Source organism: Staurois parvus, unplaced genomic scaffold (genome assembly GCF_062004578.1).
Source record: "Staurois parvus isolate SC_StPar_1 unplaced genomic scaffold, SC_StPar_1.0 ptg000883l, whole genome shotgun sequence".
NCBI lineage: Eukaryota > Metazoa > Chordata > Amphibia > Anura > Ranidae > Staurois > Staurois parvus.
The window spans coordinates 39,738-55,094 of record NW_028318679.1 but is presented as its reverse complement, the minus strand read 5'-3'; the positions used below and the strand labels follow the sequence as shown (position 1 = coordinate 55,094).

Below are 15,357 nucleotides of genomic sequence, written 5' to 3'. Positions count from 1 at the left end.
TCCAGATTCCAAACAACCAACAACTAATTCAGATTCTGCAATACCTCTGGGGAAAAAGCCCTCTGGTAATCCAACCTTCATGATCCAGACAGATAGAAAGTTCTTCTACAAAAGACCTGGAGTGGAACTGCACATAGTAAACTGCTTCAACGTAGATAACATATTCATCATGCATACACATACTGAAGGAATTCCCAGGGAGTCTCTTCTCCAAGTACTAAACAGGGCTGAGTTCAGACAAGATTAGATTTGTTCAGAGTGATGTGGCCGCAGTCCATTGCAGCTCTGGCACTTGGAATAGCTGCAATACCAGAAAAACACAGTGGCCCAGACATACCTGACACCACTGGTCTATCGTGAAATGCGAACACCAGATTACACCCCAACCCCCTGGACCTGAGGGCAGCACACCTGCCGCCCCCATTCAGATACCCTTTAAGTCCATAATGTAGCAACTATATTGTCATCTAACTATGTAATCCCACACAGATGCAGGTCCATAGCTATGTTGGTCTACAGTTATGCAATCACAAAGGAAAGCAAGCATGCAGCTATGCAGGTACACAGGTATGTAGTTATGTAGGCAAATAGGTATGCAGTTATGTAGGTATACATGTTCATATACAGGTTATGTAAATATACGGTTCAGATAATTATGCAGGTATGCATGCAATAATGTGATACAATGCTGCAACTGCCCCACTTTCTAGAAGTTTATTGTTTCATCAAAGCACTGTCAAAATTAACTGTGCTTGGTTCCATACTAGTTTTGCAGGACTAGTCAAGCGCATATGCATCAAACTCAGCCTTAAGGCAGTCTCTATGCTGCTTCAGTGTTGCCTAAATGTAAGCTCCTGCAGATCAAACACAAGCTACTCTGGAGACAACTCCTTTAAGTGCACCGATACCCAAGCAGGGGTGCATCAAAAAAAGTTGTACAAGCCACCACACCAGATTTAGCAGACAAAGGCAGTGTATAATCATAGCCTGTCTGGTCATGCAGCTCCTCTACAGGTAATACTAATACATCATCATCCAGCCATAGACTGCTCCGTGTGCGTGCTCTCTCTCAGGAACCTCACTAACCTGTCAGTCCACATGGAACCTAAGCCAAAATGGCCACCCCTATTTTTCCTGACTCTACTGCACAAGCGTAGGCTACAGAGAGCGGCCTTTTGGCCCCTATTGACTGGAGGAGAAAACTGCAGCCCAATACTCCTTCAAAGACACACAGATCATGGCCTGGCCAGACCAAACAGCACACTGCTCTCTGTGGCCATCGGGAGAATGCCCAGACAGTCAGATTTTCAAAAAAACACTGGAAATGTAAACCATTCCCACTGCAGGACTCTGAATCATAAACAGGAGTCCATCTTCAGCCATCACGGCAGGTTCTGTCATAAAAGACATTCAAGGACTCGGTCCCCCTTATATCTGGGGTCCACCCTCTTGGACCTGTATAGCACCATGCTGGAAAGCATAGTGGTCAGAACAAACACTGCACAGGGTTCCATTGCACAGGGTCGAGCGCTGTAAGGACGCATTACAGGCAAACCTCAAGGATTCACCTCTCCTATCCGAACAGACTCCGGTACCATCCATTTTGGCCAACAGCTTTTCAAATGGATCCGATTAAAGTCCTTGATTCTCAGCAGAACCGTTCCAGACTTCCACGTATGCTCCAAGAGTGCATGCAGCACATCAGTGACCATCCACCTTACAGACACTGGCAAAAAAAACCTGAAGTACTTCCTGTGTAAGAGGAGTTATATAAGGAGGACTTCCTGTTTGATTGATCTGCCAGTGTCCATTCACCTATGGGTGGCATATAACACACAGTCATGAATAGCCTGCTCTGTGTCCTGTGATGTACAATAAAAAAAATACCATATGTTTATTTGTACACTGTGGTTCACTTTTTCCCTATAAAAACTTGGGAGAGTCAGATTGCACAATGCCAAGAACAGAGGCAATGGACTATTCAATATTAGCAAGCATGTTTTGTGAAGTTCCCTCTTCAATACAACAATTTGGGGAAGAGAAATCTTCCTCAGTTTCCCCCAATATGGTCTCAATAGCCTCTTTATTCTCTTCTGTGTCTGCGTCTTCTAGGACTGTCATATCGAAATATGACTCAGTTGACAAATGTTCTGAGCCCTGGACAAAAATGGTTGTGTTAAGTCTGTATTTTGCCCAGGGAATTGAGACACAGATGCAGGAAATTCTGCTTTTGTCAGGTAGGCCACATGTTTTCCTGAAACAGAGTTAGAATCAGACGCAGACACCGATGTTAGAAATGGATCCTGATCAAGGGACACCGTCTCTTGGGTGGACATTAGCAGAGCGAATGTTCCCCAGCAATTTTGAATTGGCTCCCTTTCACCTGGTCTCTGTCACAGCTACAACTCAAGACATTTCCCTGGGGGGTATTCACGGAGTCAAGTGTGGGAAATGGGGTACACGTGTCTGAAAGGATTACGCAGTAACCCAGGTGTAGAACATCATGTGACAAAACCTTGTGGCAAAATGGCAAGAGAAAGCACCTGAATACAAGGGCTATAAGGTCAAGTGGTGTTTTAAGTGTGCAACCAGTGGTGTGATGTAAACCTGGTCATCCACCTAAGACTGAACCGAGTGGCTCACATTTTAGTGCCAAGTTTGAAAAATTTGCGCTGTGAAGTGGATACATTTCAAACACAGCCCCGTTTTACAGTAAGAGATAAATGAACACTGGACTGTGTATAAAATCCGCGCTTCATCTGTACTGGTGGGCACACCCCTAAAGAGGTCTTCAAGTGATATTAACCACTTGCCTACTGGGCACTTTTACCCCCTTTGTGCCCAGGCCAATTTTTAGCTTTCAGCACTGTCGCACTTTTAATGACAAATTGTACGGCCATGCGACACTGTACCCATATGAAATTTTTATTATTTTTTTCACACAATTAGAGCTTTCTTTTGGTAAAATTTAATTGCCACTGGGTGTTTTATTTTTTTAACAAAAAAAAAAAAGCACAAAATGTGAAAAAAAGCTTTTCTTTGTTTCTATTATAAAATTTTGCAAACAGGTAATTTTTCTCTTTCACTGATGTGTTGATGAGGCGGCATGGAGAGGCAGCACTGAGGGGCACGGAGAGGCAGCACTGATATGCAGCAATGATGGTCACTGATATGCAGCAATGATGGGCAACACTGACAGACGGCGCTGGTGGGCAGCACTGCTGGACACTGATGGGCACCAATGCATGTACAGCACTGATGAGTGTCACTTCAGGGCACTGATCATCAATTCCGATCTGCTCTGTGACAGTAGCCGGTTATCGGCAGTACTTTCCTCACGCTGTGACAGTGGGAGGAAAGTGATACAGATAACCAACAACTATATTTACTTCGTGATCTGCTGTGTCATTGGACACAGCTGATCATGTGGTAAAAGGCCACTGTGATTGGCCTTTTACCTCATCACGAGATCAGCTGTGCCTGTAGGACACACCGATCACGGAGATTGCTGGATGCGCGCCGCTGGGGGCGCACAGCAGGGCGCGTTCTAGGAGGACGCCATATAACGCCCTCCCACAACTGGACAACCACACTGTAGCCGTCATTCGGATATAGCATGGTTAGCAAGTGGTTAAAGAAAATTAAAAAAAAAAAACAAACAAACCTGGTATACTTACTTGCTCTGTGCAGTGGTTTTGCACAGAGCAGCCCAGATATTCCTATCAAGTCCCCTTCCGGCGCTCCTGGCCCCTTCCTCCTGCCCCCAGAGCCAGCAGCTTGCTATGGAGGAACACAAGCTGGCTCACTCCCAAACCGCTGCTCTGCGTGTCCCATTCACACACAGCTGTGGCTCAGCCCTGCCTCCTCTCTCTCCTCATTGGCTCACTGGCTGTGACTGACAGCAGTAGGAGCCAATGGATCCCACTGCTGTCTCAGACAATGAGGAAGAGTTCCCTGGGAGCCATATAGTGATGGGGCTCAGGAGAATATTAGGGGGGCTGAAATTCAGCCTTTGCAACCATTTTCAGGGACAGGAATCTATAGTGATGGACAATGGCCCTGGACCTGTATAGCAAGGAAAATAGTTTGAGGTGCAATCTTCTGTAAACACTTTACGCTCTGATCTTCATATTACCTCTATAAAAGCTTGCCTTTTGGACAGTGTTATTAGTAATGCACAAAATATATTTACCATGGGTAATGAATGAGCACTTACCTTAATAGAGTTATCTCGGAGGCCACTAATAATCTTATCATCATCATACTGAAGACAATATACTCCTTTACTGTTTTCAGAACGACACTGTATTCTCTGCAGATTATGCCTGCCACACCTCCAGTTTGCTTCTATGGTCTAAAACAAAACATAATAAAAAATGAATGTACCAGGTACCCAAAGGTTTGACATCATCTTATATGTTAAAGAAGAACTCTTGGCAGAAAAATTTTTCTGTGAAAGTGCTGGTGATTTCATATCTTGTTAATTTTTTCCCCCCAAGTCCATCTTCTCTGTGAAAATTGAGGTATATTATATGATTCACAGGCTTTCTTGCCTATGACATTCATATTGTAAGATCGGTGGCTGCTAAGCTCTGTATTCCCGCAGCCACCCGTCTTGTCTCTGCCCTGCTGTAATTTCTTACAGCGAGCAGTGAAGCAATTTCATCCCTGCTCCCAGAAGTGGGCAGATTCAGGAGTCTCAGACTCACAGTCTGAACAGCTCACTGATGCACTCATCTAAAGAGCCAGGAGACTCCTGGTCTATCTCACCTCCCATGTCCTAATTTACTGACTGACAAACCAGGAGTCTCCTCCACTCTCTCAGCAACCCAATGTAGATTAACACTATGTAGGCAAGTACCGTATTTGCCGGCGTATAAGACGACCCCCTACTTTTCCTGCTAAAATGTAGTGTTTGGGCTATACTCGCCGTATAGGACTACCCCATCATTGGTATCAGTGGCAGGAATAGTGCCCCATCATTGGTATCAGTGGGAGGAATAGTGCCCCATCATTGGTATCAGTGGGGGGAATGGTGCCCCATCATTGGTATCAGTGGGGGGAATGGTGCCCCATCATTGGTGTCAGTGGGAGGAATGGTGCCCCAACATTGGTGTCAGTGGGGGGTGGAATAGTGCCCCAACATTGGTGTCAGTGGGGGGTGGAATAGTGCCCCATCATTGGTGTCAGTGGGGGGGAGGAATAGTGCCCCTTCGTTGGTGTCAGTGGGAGGAATAGTGCCCCATCATTGGTATCAGTGGGAGGAATAGTGCTCCATCATTGGTATCAGTGACACCAATGATGGGGCACTATTCCTCCCACTGACACTTGCTGACCCTGTTCTCGTATGGTGCTGCTGCAGCCAGCATATGTGGTTGCAGCAGCACCTCTACACTGACCACTTACCTGCTGGTCCTGCACTCGATTTTCGTGGGGCCGCTCGGCTCCGCCCCCTCACCGGTGATTGGCCGCCTGTGTGCCTTTCCTGAGCTACAGTTCTGGCGGCCAATCACCGGTGAGGAGGTGGAGCCGAGCAGCCGCGCGAAAATCCAGTGGCCAAACTGAAGGAGCAGCCGCACTTCCTGGACCTGATCGTCGTGGGACCAGAACCAGGTAAGAAACAGCCCCTGCCCACCCCTGTACTTAGTGTCCCTTCCGTCGGAAGGGGGGGGGCGGCCCCCCTAAAAAGTGTCAGTATGCCGTATACCGGTGTATAAGACGACCCCCGACTTTTGAGAAGATTTTCAAGGGGTAAAAAGTCGTCTTATACGCCGGCAAATACGGTACACAAGTGCAAGAAATAAAGTACACGCTTAATGCACCTGCCTACATTCACGCCCATTCATGCAATTATGTCTCCATCTACAGCTATCCATGATGGGAGCTGCAGTTTCTCATACCTGTAGAGTAAGAAAGCATGGCCCTGGATTTACACCTCCTTCTGCCGAGAAAAGCTCCTTTTTTTTTTTTGTTTAACTGGAGTGATGACATATTGATGAAATAATAAATTCTAAATGTCTCCTAAATGGTGAGGCTGATAACCTAACTACTGAAAGTTTATTAGTTAGCATAGGTCACTACCTATTGAAGTTTTTATGTGGTATCCCAGAATTCTTCTTTAAACTAAGTTACCTTTAATGTACTATAAGCAAACCATGCTACGCTATTTGTTTCTGGTCTCCTGGCTGCAGAAGCTGGCTATCCACAGTCATGAGCCACAGTACATATACCTTTTGAATAATACTAAATTAAGCAAGGGAAAGCCACTCACCACAAAAGTCAACTTCTAATTTATTAAACCCAAGCAATGCACAGACAGTTCACCTGGCAGCCCAAATGCATTTCACTACTCACAGAAGCGTAGTCATACGGTAAGAGTATATATTGTACATAAACACCATTCTTATTATCCAGATCAAACAACCATGGCACTACCTGCCTGGAGTTCGTATGATCTCCCTGAGAAATGCTGGTAGGTTAATTGGCTCCTGTCTGAATTGGCCCTAATATGTATGAATGTGAGTTAGGGACCTTAGATTGTAAGTGCCAAGAGGGTAGGGGCTGATGTGAATGTATAGTATATGTAGCGCTGTATAAACTGACGAAGCTATACAAGCACCTGTAATAAATAAACCACACCTATAACCCCCTAAATTATCCTGATGAAATAAGTGCACTGAAATAACTGCAGAAAAATGCAATCTGCAAGTGGATAATCCACAATACAATCATTATATGACACCAACACCAACCAAAAAGCTCTGTAGAAATATAAAGTAAGGCCCCTTTTCACATGAAGGTTGTCCGTTTTTCAGGTGGACCTAGACGGGCTGTCCATTTGCCTTTATGGACCAGCAAGTACAAATGGGCTTGTGTCCGTTTACACCTGCCTACCTCCAGTCTGATCCAGTCCACTGAATAAAAACAAAAACTAATCTGTCCTCCTCCATCTAGGCAGATCGGAGGGCAGTTGAGTGTAAACAGACAACGGAGTCAGTTTACTCTCGGCCACCATTCGAGCACAGCGGGCTATGTCCTTGTCCGCTCTGTATGAACTGAGAAGACATTGTTGGCTCATCTGCCTGCTCTGCAGTATCATTTGGTGACATAGCGAGTCCCATATGTGCAGGACAAGTTGGTGCAGAGGCTAGCACAAGTAGTGTCCCGCAGCCACCAAGAATTCAAACACAGGTCCGTACAGCTCATAGTATCCTTCTGGATGTGCTTGCAAATCCTGATTGGCAGCCCACAAATTCTGCAGCACAAAAACATCCCTCATTCACTGCCCAACCAGAAATTCAGGTGGACACAGCAAATGTAACTACTCCACTTTTTTGGAGCAGTTTTTCACAGATGATTTCTATAATTTGAATGTGGACCAAAGCAATTTATATGCACAGCAATATATCACCGCCAACTCAAATTCAAACTTTGCCAGATCATTTGCATGGAAACCTATTACGGTTTCTGAATTTAAAGTTTTTTTGGGCCTAACCTTCAACATGGGCATTACTAAAGAATGAGCTGCGGTCATATTGGTCCACACTCAATTTATCATATGCCCATGCTGCAATGGCCAGGAACAGATATGAGAATATAATGTGATTTATGTATTTCAACATCAATGCACTCCGTCGTCTAGGGTACAGCACGGCACAGTCTAGGGCACATATTTTCACTGGGTCTCAAAAGATGATAGGTAGTCAGGAAACTGGCAAAATCGCATTTTGAGAAACCCTTATATATGGAAAGTTTACGGCTTAAAAAAAAAAAAAAAATCAAAACAAAAAAACAAAAAAAAAAAAGCCATATATCAATTATTGAGTTAATGTTTTGTTGTTACTGTGTTTTATGGTTAACCATCGTTAGTTTCTTTGCAGGAAAGCCAGCAGCACCGATCTGTTTATTCTGACAGCAACAGGGTGTGTTCTAAGAATATACGCCAGCCATAGCTGCTGAATGACATTTATCATCCACAATTAAAACAAGAAAATATACGCCCAAGCATGGGGGCCTGGGGTGGACAGTGGATGGATCGCTCCTATGCTTTGGCATATATATTTTATAAGATTTCTTGGCACAGATTTCAATAAAAAAAAGTTGTTTTAGTGAGTTAATGTTCTATTGCTACGGTATTTTGTTGACGGTTGTTTTCTATGCAGGAAGGCCATTCAGCTGCAGCACCGATCTGTTTACTCAGACAGCAACAGGGTGTGCTCTCAGAATATACGTCAGTTAGTGCAGTGCTACTGGATATTTCTCATCCGCAGTTAGAAAAGAAACATATGCACACGCATGGGGGTCTGAGGCGGCCAGTGGGTGGATCACTTCTATACTTTGACATATATATTTTAAATAATTTTTTGGCACAGATTTCTTCATACAGATCTGTTGGAATCTATTTTTCCATTCAGCCCACGGGCTGAAAAAACCCCAAAACGAACATTTCATGTATGCCCAACATTAGAAATGGGTGAATGCAGGGCAGTATTGCTCTAATGCTGGGCATACCACACACTCTTTCTGGCAGATATTTCTTCCCCAAAGGCTGCATAAAAAACAAGAAACCCACAAAGATATATGCCAAACAAGGAATAGCAACAATAGTACATCACTGGACTGAGTGGTTACACCAAAATGATGCCTGCAGCTACAGGCATCATCATGGTATAGTTTTTTTTCAGCTGACGGTTGGCTTTCAAGTAAAAGCAATCCTAGAGAATCCTAGAGACTAATTCTCAGAAAAGAATACCGGTCACTGCCTATTGCTATCACAGGGGAGATTTACATTCCCTGTGATAAAAAAAGATTTAAAAAAAAAAATTAAAAAAATGAAAGGGACCGTGAAAAAATAAGAAAAAAAAATGTAAAAACATGTTTTAAAAAATTAACCCCCCCCTCCCGGTCATAAGCTATGGCGTACGCAAGCTTCGGCTCTGTGTTGGTATGTAAACGATGGTTGCAGCATGCATGCGAGGTACAGGGGCAAACGTCAGATAAAGGGCAGTAATTCTAGCACTAGACCTCCTGTGTAAATCTAAAGGGGTAGCCTGTAAAGGCATTTAAATCATTGCCTATGGATATTACAAATGTATGTAGTTTGTTGTAGGGTGATGCATGGGGCGTGCGCAGTTTTAAAGTATGTCAAGTATATCCATTTACTCGGCATAACATAATTTTTCATATTTTATATAATTGGGCAATATATTGTGTTTTTGTGCATTCAAATTCAAAAAAGTATTTTTTTTTTTCAAGAAATGTGCGTTTGATAAAAAAAGAAAAAAAAAATTGCTGCGCAAGTACTGTGTGACATAAAATTGCAACACCCGACATTTTATAAAAAAGTGTCAGAAAAGGCTTGGTCTTCAGATGGTTAAAAGAGTGAGTGATATGTGGCATAAGCTTCTAATGCTGGGTATAAAATCCAGGATAATGAAGAAAGAAAACGAAAAAAAAATTTCCTTTCTTTTATTTTTTTAAACTTTGTGACCAAAAAAAAAAATCTGCAAAATACTCACCATGGCACTTATTAAATTCCTTGGGGTGCCTATTTTCCAAAAAGGGATCTTTTGGGATGGAGGTGGGGTTTCTATCCTGCCATTTCCAAAACGGATAGGTAGCAAGGAAGAGAAATTAGATAAATCACACACCCTTAGACTTTCAAAAAAAAAGTAATTTTTCAAAACTTGGGAGGTAAATAAAGAAAATGTTTCCATTTTCCAATAGTTTGGAGTGTCTACTTTCCAAAAAGGGGTGCTATCCTGGCATATCAGAGCCTTTGAAACTTTGATAGGCATTAAGGTAGTGAAATTAGGAAATTACGCACCTTCAGACATTCAAAGGGGCCATTGGATTTCGGGCTCCTGTATGCAGCTAGGCTCCCAAAATGTCTCACGCATGTGGTATCCCAATAATCGGGAGAAATAAAAGAATGAATTTTTGGGTGTACTTCCACATATACCCAAGGCATGTGTGAGCAATATATCATTTGACAACTTTGTGTAGAAAAAAAAAAAAAGTCATTTTCCGAAAACTTGTGGAAAAAAAATAAATCTTCTATGGACTCAACATGCCTCTCAGCAAATAGATTAAGGTGTCTACTTTCCGAAAATGGGTCAAATGGGGGGTGTTTGTACTGGCATGGCATTTTAGTACCTCAAGAAATGTGATGGGCAGTCAGAAAGTAAAAGATGCGTAAATTTCAGTATCTATACCATAGTTTGTTGATGCTATAAACTTTCACACAAACCAATATACACTAATAGGGATTTTTTTTTTATTTTTTTTTACCAAAGACATGTAGCAGAATACATTTTGACCTAAATTGAAGACAAAATTTGAGTTTACTGGATATTAGTTTAATGACAAAATGTAGAAAAAGAATTTTCCACAATTTTTGGTTTTTCATTTATAGCGCAAGAAATAAAAAACCCAGAGGTCATGGTCTTGGTGCATGGTCTTTAGGAGAGGCTTCTTTCGTGGACGATACCCATGCATGCCATTCCTCTGCAATTGTGGGAGTATTGTGTAGTATCGTGTCCCATAGTAAATGTTGATTCTGAAAGGAAAGTAAAGGTTTCCTGACAAATCTGTTGGTGCTTACCCATTTATGTACTGTGTGTATGTATGTACAGTCAGGTCCATAAATATTGGGACATCGACACAATTCTAACATTTTTGGCTCTATAAACCACCACAATGGATTTGAAATGAAACGAACAAGATGTGCTTTAATTGCAGACTGTCAGCTTTAATTTGAGGGTATTTACATCCAAATCAGGTGAACGGTGTAGGAATTACAACAGTTTGCATATGTGCCTCCCACTTGTTAAGGGACCAAAAGTAATGGGACAATTGGCTTCTCAGCTGTTCCATGGCCAGGTGTGTGTTATTCCCTTATTATCCCAATTTCAATGAGCAGATAAAAGGTCCAGAGTTCATTTCAAGTGTGCTATTTGCATTTGGAATCTATTGCTGTCAACTCTTAAGATGAGATCCAAAGAGCTGTCACTATCAGTGAAGCAAGCCATCATTAGGCTGAAAAAACAAAACAAACCCATCAGAGAGATAGCAAAAACTTTAGTTGTGGCCAAAACAACTGTTTGGAACATTCTTAAAAAGAAGGAATGCACCGGTGACCTCAGCAACACCAAAAGACACGGAAGACCACGGAAAACAACTGTGGTGGATGACCGAAGAATTCTTTCCCTGGTGAAGAAAACACCCTTCACAACAGTTGGCCAGATCAAGAACACTCTCCAGGAGGTAGGTGTATGTGTGTCAAAGTCAACAATCAAGAGAAGACTTCACCAGAGTGAATACAGAGGGTTCACCACAAGATGTAAACCATTGGTGAGCCTCAAAAACAGGAAGGCCAGATTAGAGTTTGCCAAACGACATCTAAAAAAGCCTTCACAGTTCCGGAACAACAGCCTTTGGACAGATGAGACCAAGATCAACTTGTACCAGAGTGATGGGAAGAGAAGAGTATGGAGAAGGAAAGGAACTGCTCATGATCTTAAGCATACCACCTCATCATTGAAGCATGGTGGTGGTAGTGCCATGGCGTGGGCATGTATGGCTGCCAATGGAACTGGTTCTCTTGTATTTATTGATGTGACTGCTAAAAAAAGCAGCAGGATGAATTCTGAAGTGTTTCAGGCAATATTATCTGCTCATATTCAGCCAAATGCTTCAGAACTCATTGGACGCCACTTCACAGTGCAGATCGACAATGACCCAAAGCATACTGGAAAAGCAACCAAAGAGTTTTTTAAGGGAAAGAAGTGGAATGTTATGCAATAGCCAAGTCAAACACTTGATCTGAATCCGATTAAGCATGCATTTCACTTGCTGAAGACAAAACTGAAGGGAAAATGCCCCAAGAACAAGCAGGAACTGAAGATATTTGCAGTAGAGGCCTGGCAGAGCATCACCAGGGATGAAACCCAGCGTCTGGTGATGTCTATGCGTTCCAGACTTCAGGCTGTAATTGACTGCAAAGGATTTGCAACCAAGTATTAAAAAGTGAAAGTTTGATTTCTGATTATTATTCTGTCCCATTACTTTTGGTCCCTTAACAAGTGGGAGGCACATATGCAAACTGTTGTAATTTCTACACCGTTCACCTGATTTGGATGTAAATACCCTCAAATTAAAGCTGACTGTCTGCAGTTAAAGCACACCTTGTTAATTTATTTCAAATCAATTGTGGTGGTGTATAGAGCCAAAAATTTTAGAATTGTGTCGATGTCCCAATATTTATGGACCTGACTGTATGTACGTATATATATATATATATATATATATATATATATATATATATATATATATATACACACACACACATATATACATACATATACACACACACACACACATACATATACACAGTCAGGTCCATAAATATTGGGACATCGACACAATTCTAAAATTTTTGGCTCTATACACCACCACAATGGTTTAGAGATGAAAAGAACAAGATGTGTTTTAACTGCAGACTGTCAGCTTTAATTTGAGGGTATTTACATCCAAATCAGGTGAACGGTGTAGGAATTACAACAGTTTGCATATGTGCCTCCCACTTGTTAAGGGACCAAAAGTAATGGGACAATTGGCTTCTCAGCTGTTCCATGGCCAGGTGTGTGTTATTCCCTTATTATCCCAATTTCAATGAGCAGATAAAAGGTCCAGAGTTCATTTCAAGTGTGCTATTTGCATTTGGAATCTATTGTTGTCAACTCTCAAGATGAGATCCAAAGAGCTGTCACTATCAGTGAAGCAAGCCATCATTAGGCTGAAAAAACAAAACAAACCCATCAGAGAGATAGCAAAAACATTAGGCGTCGCCAAAACAACTGTTTGGAACATTCTTAAAAAGAAGGAACGCACCGGCGAGCTCAGCAACACCAAAAGACACGGAAGACCACGGAAAACAACTGTGGTGGATGACCGAAGAATTCTTTCCCTGGTGAAGAAAACCCCCGTCACAACAGTTGGCCAGATCAAGAACACTCTCCAGGAGGTAGGTGTATGTGTGTCAAAGTCAAAAATCAAGAGAAGACTTCACCAGAGTGAATACAGAGGGTTCACCACAAGCTGTAAACCATTGGTGAGCCTCAAAAACAGGAAGGCCAGATTAGAGTTTGCCAAACGACATGTAAAAAAGCCTTCACAGTTCTGGAACAACATCCTATGGACAGATGAGACCAAGATCAACTTGTACCAGAGTGATGGGAAGAGAAGAGTATGGAGAAGGAAAGGAACTGCTTATGATCCTAAGCATACCACCTCATCAGTGAAGCATGGTGGTGGTAGTGTCATGGCGTGGGCATGTATGGCTGCCAATGGAACTGGTTCTCTTGTATTTATTGATGATGTGACTGCTGACAAAAGCATACTGCAAAAGCAACCAAAGAGTTTAAGGGAAAGAAGTGGAATATTATGCAATGGCCAAGTCAATCACCTGACCTGAATCCGATTGAGCATGCATTTCACTTGCTGAAGACAAAACTGAAGGGAAAATGCCCCAAGAACAAGCAGGAACTGAAGACAGTTGCAGTAGAGGCGTGGCAAAGCATCACCAGGGATGAAACCCAGCGTCTGATATTGTCTATGCGTTCCAGACTTCAGGCTGTAATTGACTGCAAAGGATTTGCAACCAAGTATTAAAAAGTGAAAGTTTGATTTATGATTATTCTGTCCCATTACTTTTGGTCCCTTAACAAGTGGGAGGCACAAATGCAAACTGTAATTCCTACACCGTTCACCTGATTTGGATGTAAATACCCTCAAATTAAAGCTGACAGTCTGCAGTTAAAGCACATCTTGTTCGTTTCATTTCAAATCCATTGTGGTAGTGTATAGAGCCAAAAATCTTAGAATTGTGTCGATGTCCCAATATTTATGGACCTGACTGTATGTGGGGATCGAAAGTTTGGGCACCCCAGCTAAAAATTTGTATTAATGTGCATAAAGAAGCCAAGGAAAGATGGAAAAATCTCCAAAAGGCAGCAAATTACAGATTAGACATTCTTATAATATGTCAACAAAAGTTAGATTTTATTTACATCATTTACACTTTCAAAATAACAGAAAACAAAAAAATGGCGTCTGCAAAAAAGTTTGGGCACCCTGCAGAATTTATAGCATGCACTGCCCCCTTTGCAAAGCTGAGACCTGCCAGTGTCATGGATTGTTCTCAATCATCGTCTGGGAAGACCAGGTGATGTCAATCTCAAAGGTTTTAAATGCCCAGACTCATCTGACCTTGCCCCAACAATCAGCACCATGGGTTCTTCTAAGCAGTTGTCTAGAAAACTGAAACTGAAAATAGTTGACGCTCACAAAGCTGGAGAAGGCTATAAGAAGATAGCAAAGCGTTTTCAGATGTCAATATCCTCTGTTCGGAATGTAGTTAAGAAATGGCAGTCATCAGGAACAGTGTAGTTACTTGGAAGAGTGGGATCTTTATTGGGTTTGGGAATGGTAGTTACAATTGCCTGAAGCATTTCTTTAGGGAAGTGACCTAATGTCATGGCAGCATTAAAAATAGTTAGGCGAGGGGCTAGTTGGGCATTAAAGTACCTATGGAATTCATTGGGAAAACCATTAATGCCTGAGGATTTGGATAGAGGAAGCGATGTGATTACAGTGGATATTTCCTTGGTAGTAATTTGCTGAGATAGGGAGTTAATTTGCAAAGCTGAGGATTTGCAAAGAGATGGTAGGTTGAGAGGTGCCAGAAATTCAATATTGTGTTCAATGTCTGACTGTACAGTTGTAGGGTCTGACTGAAGATCGTAAAGGGAAGTGTAAAATTTGGTTTGGGTACATTAGAAGCATTTTGGTGTCATGGTCAATTAGACAAGAAATCCTTGTCTTTCGTTGTTTGGCTTTGATGCGTCTTGCTGTGTAGGCAAGTATTATTAAGTACTAGGATTTGTATTTCAATAGTCTAATTTGGTATAGGATATGTGTACTAAGAGCTTGGCGTGCAGCTCAAAGGTCTGCAGTCAATTGGTGAGTAGGAGCAGATTGTTAGAACTAGAACTTACAACTATATCTGATCATGCTCCTGTCACAATGAGACTATGGGTAGGAGGGGAGCAAAATAAAATATGTATGTGGAGATTAAATGAGATGCTTATACAAGATCCTGAAATAGAGGAAAGGCTAAGGCGGGAAATACAGCACTTTTTTTGCATCTAATGAGACATAAAGCATATATTATGGGAATCATGATTTCAATAGGGGCAGAAAAAAAAAAAGACTGGGAGAAAAAAAAAAAAAATAAGGTTTGTGAAAGGAGCTCTACAAATTAGAACAGTCACATAAAAAGAAGATGGTTATAGAAAT

At 42.0% G+C, this 15,357-nt stretch overlaps 1 protein-coding gene across 1 annotated transcript in view; it reads right to left on the bottom strand.

Annotated features, from left to right (window-relative positions):
* FBXW11 (F-box and WD repeat domain containing 11) overlaps positions 1–15,357 on the bottom strand; it is a 215,980-nt gene that overhangs the window by 180,323 nt on the left and 20,300 nt on the right. The window contains exon 4 of the mRNA XM_089656046.1: positions 4,217–4,354. Coding sequence (XP_089512172.1) covers positions 4,217–4,354 — 138 coding nt within the window. The remainder of the gene's footprint in view (positions 1–4,216; positions 4,355–15,357) is intronic.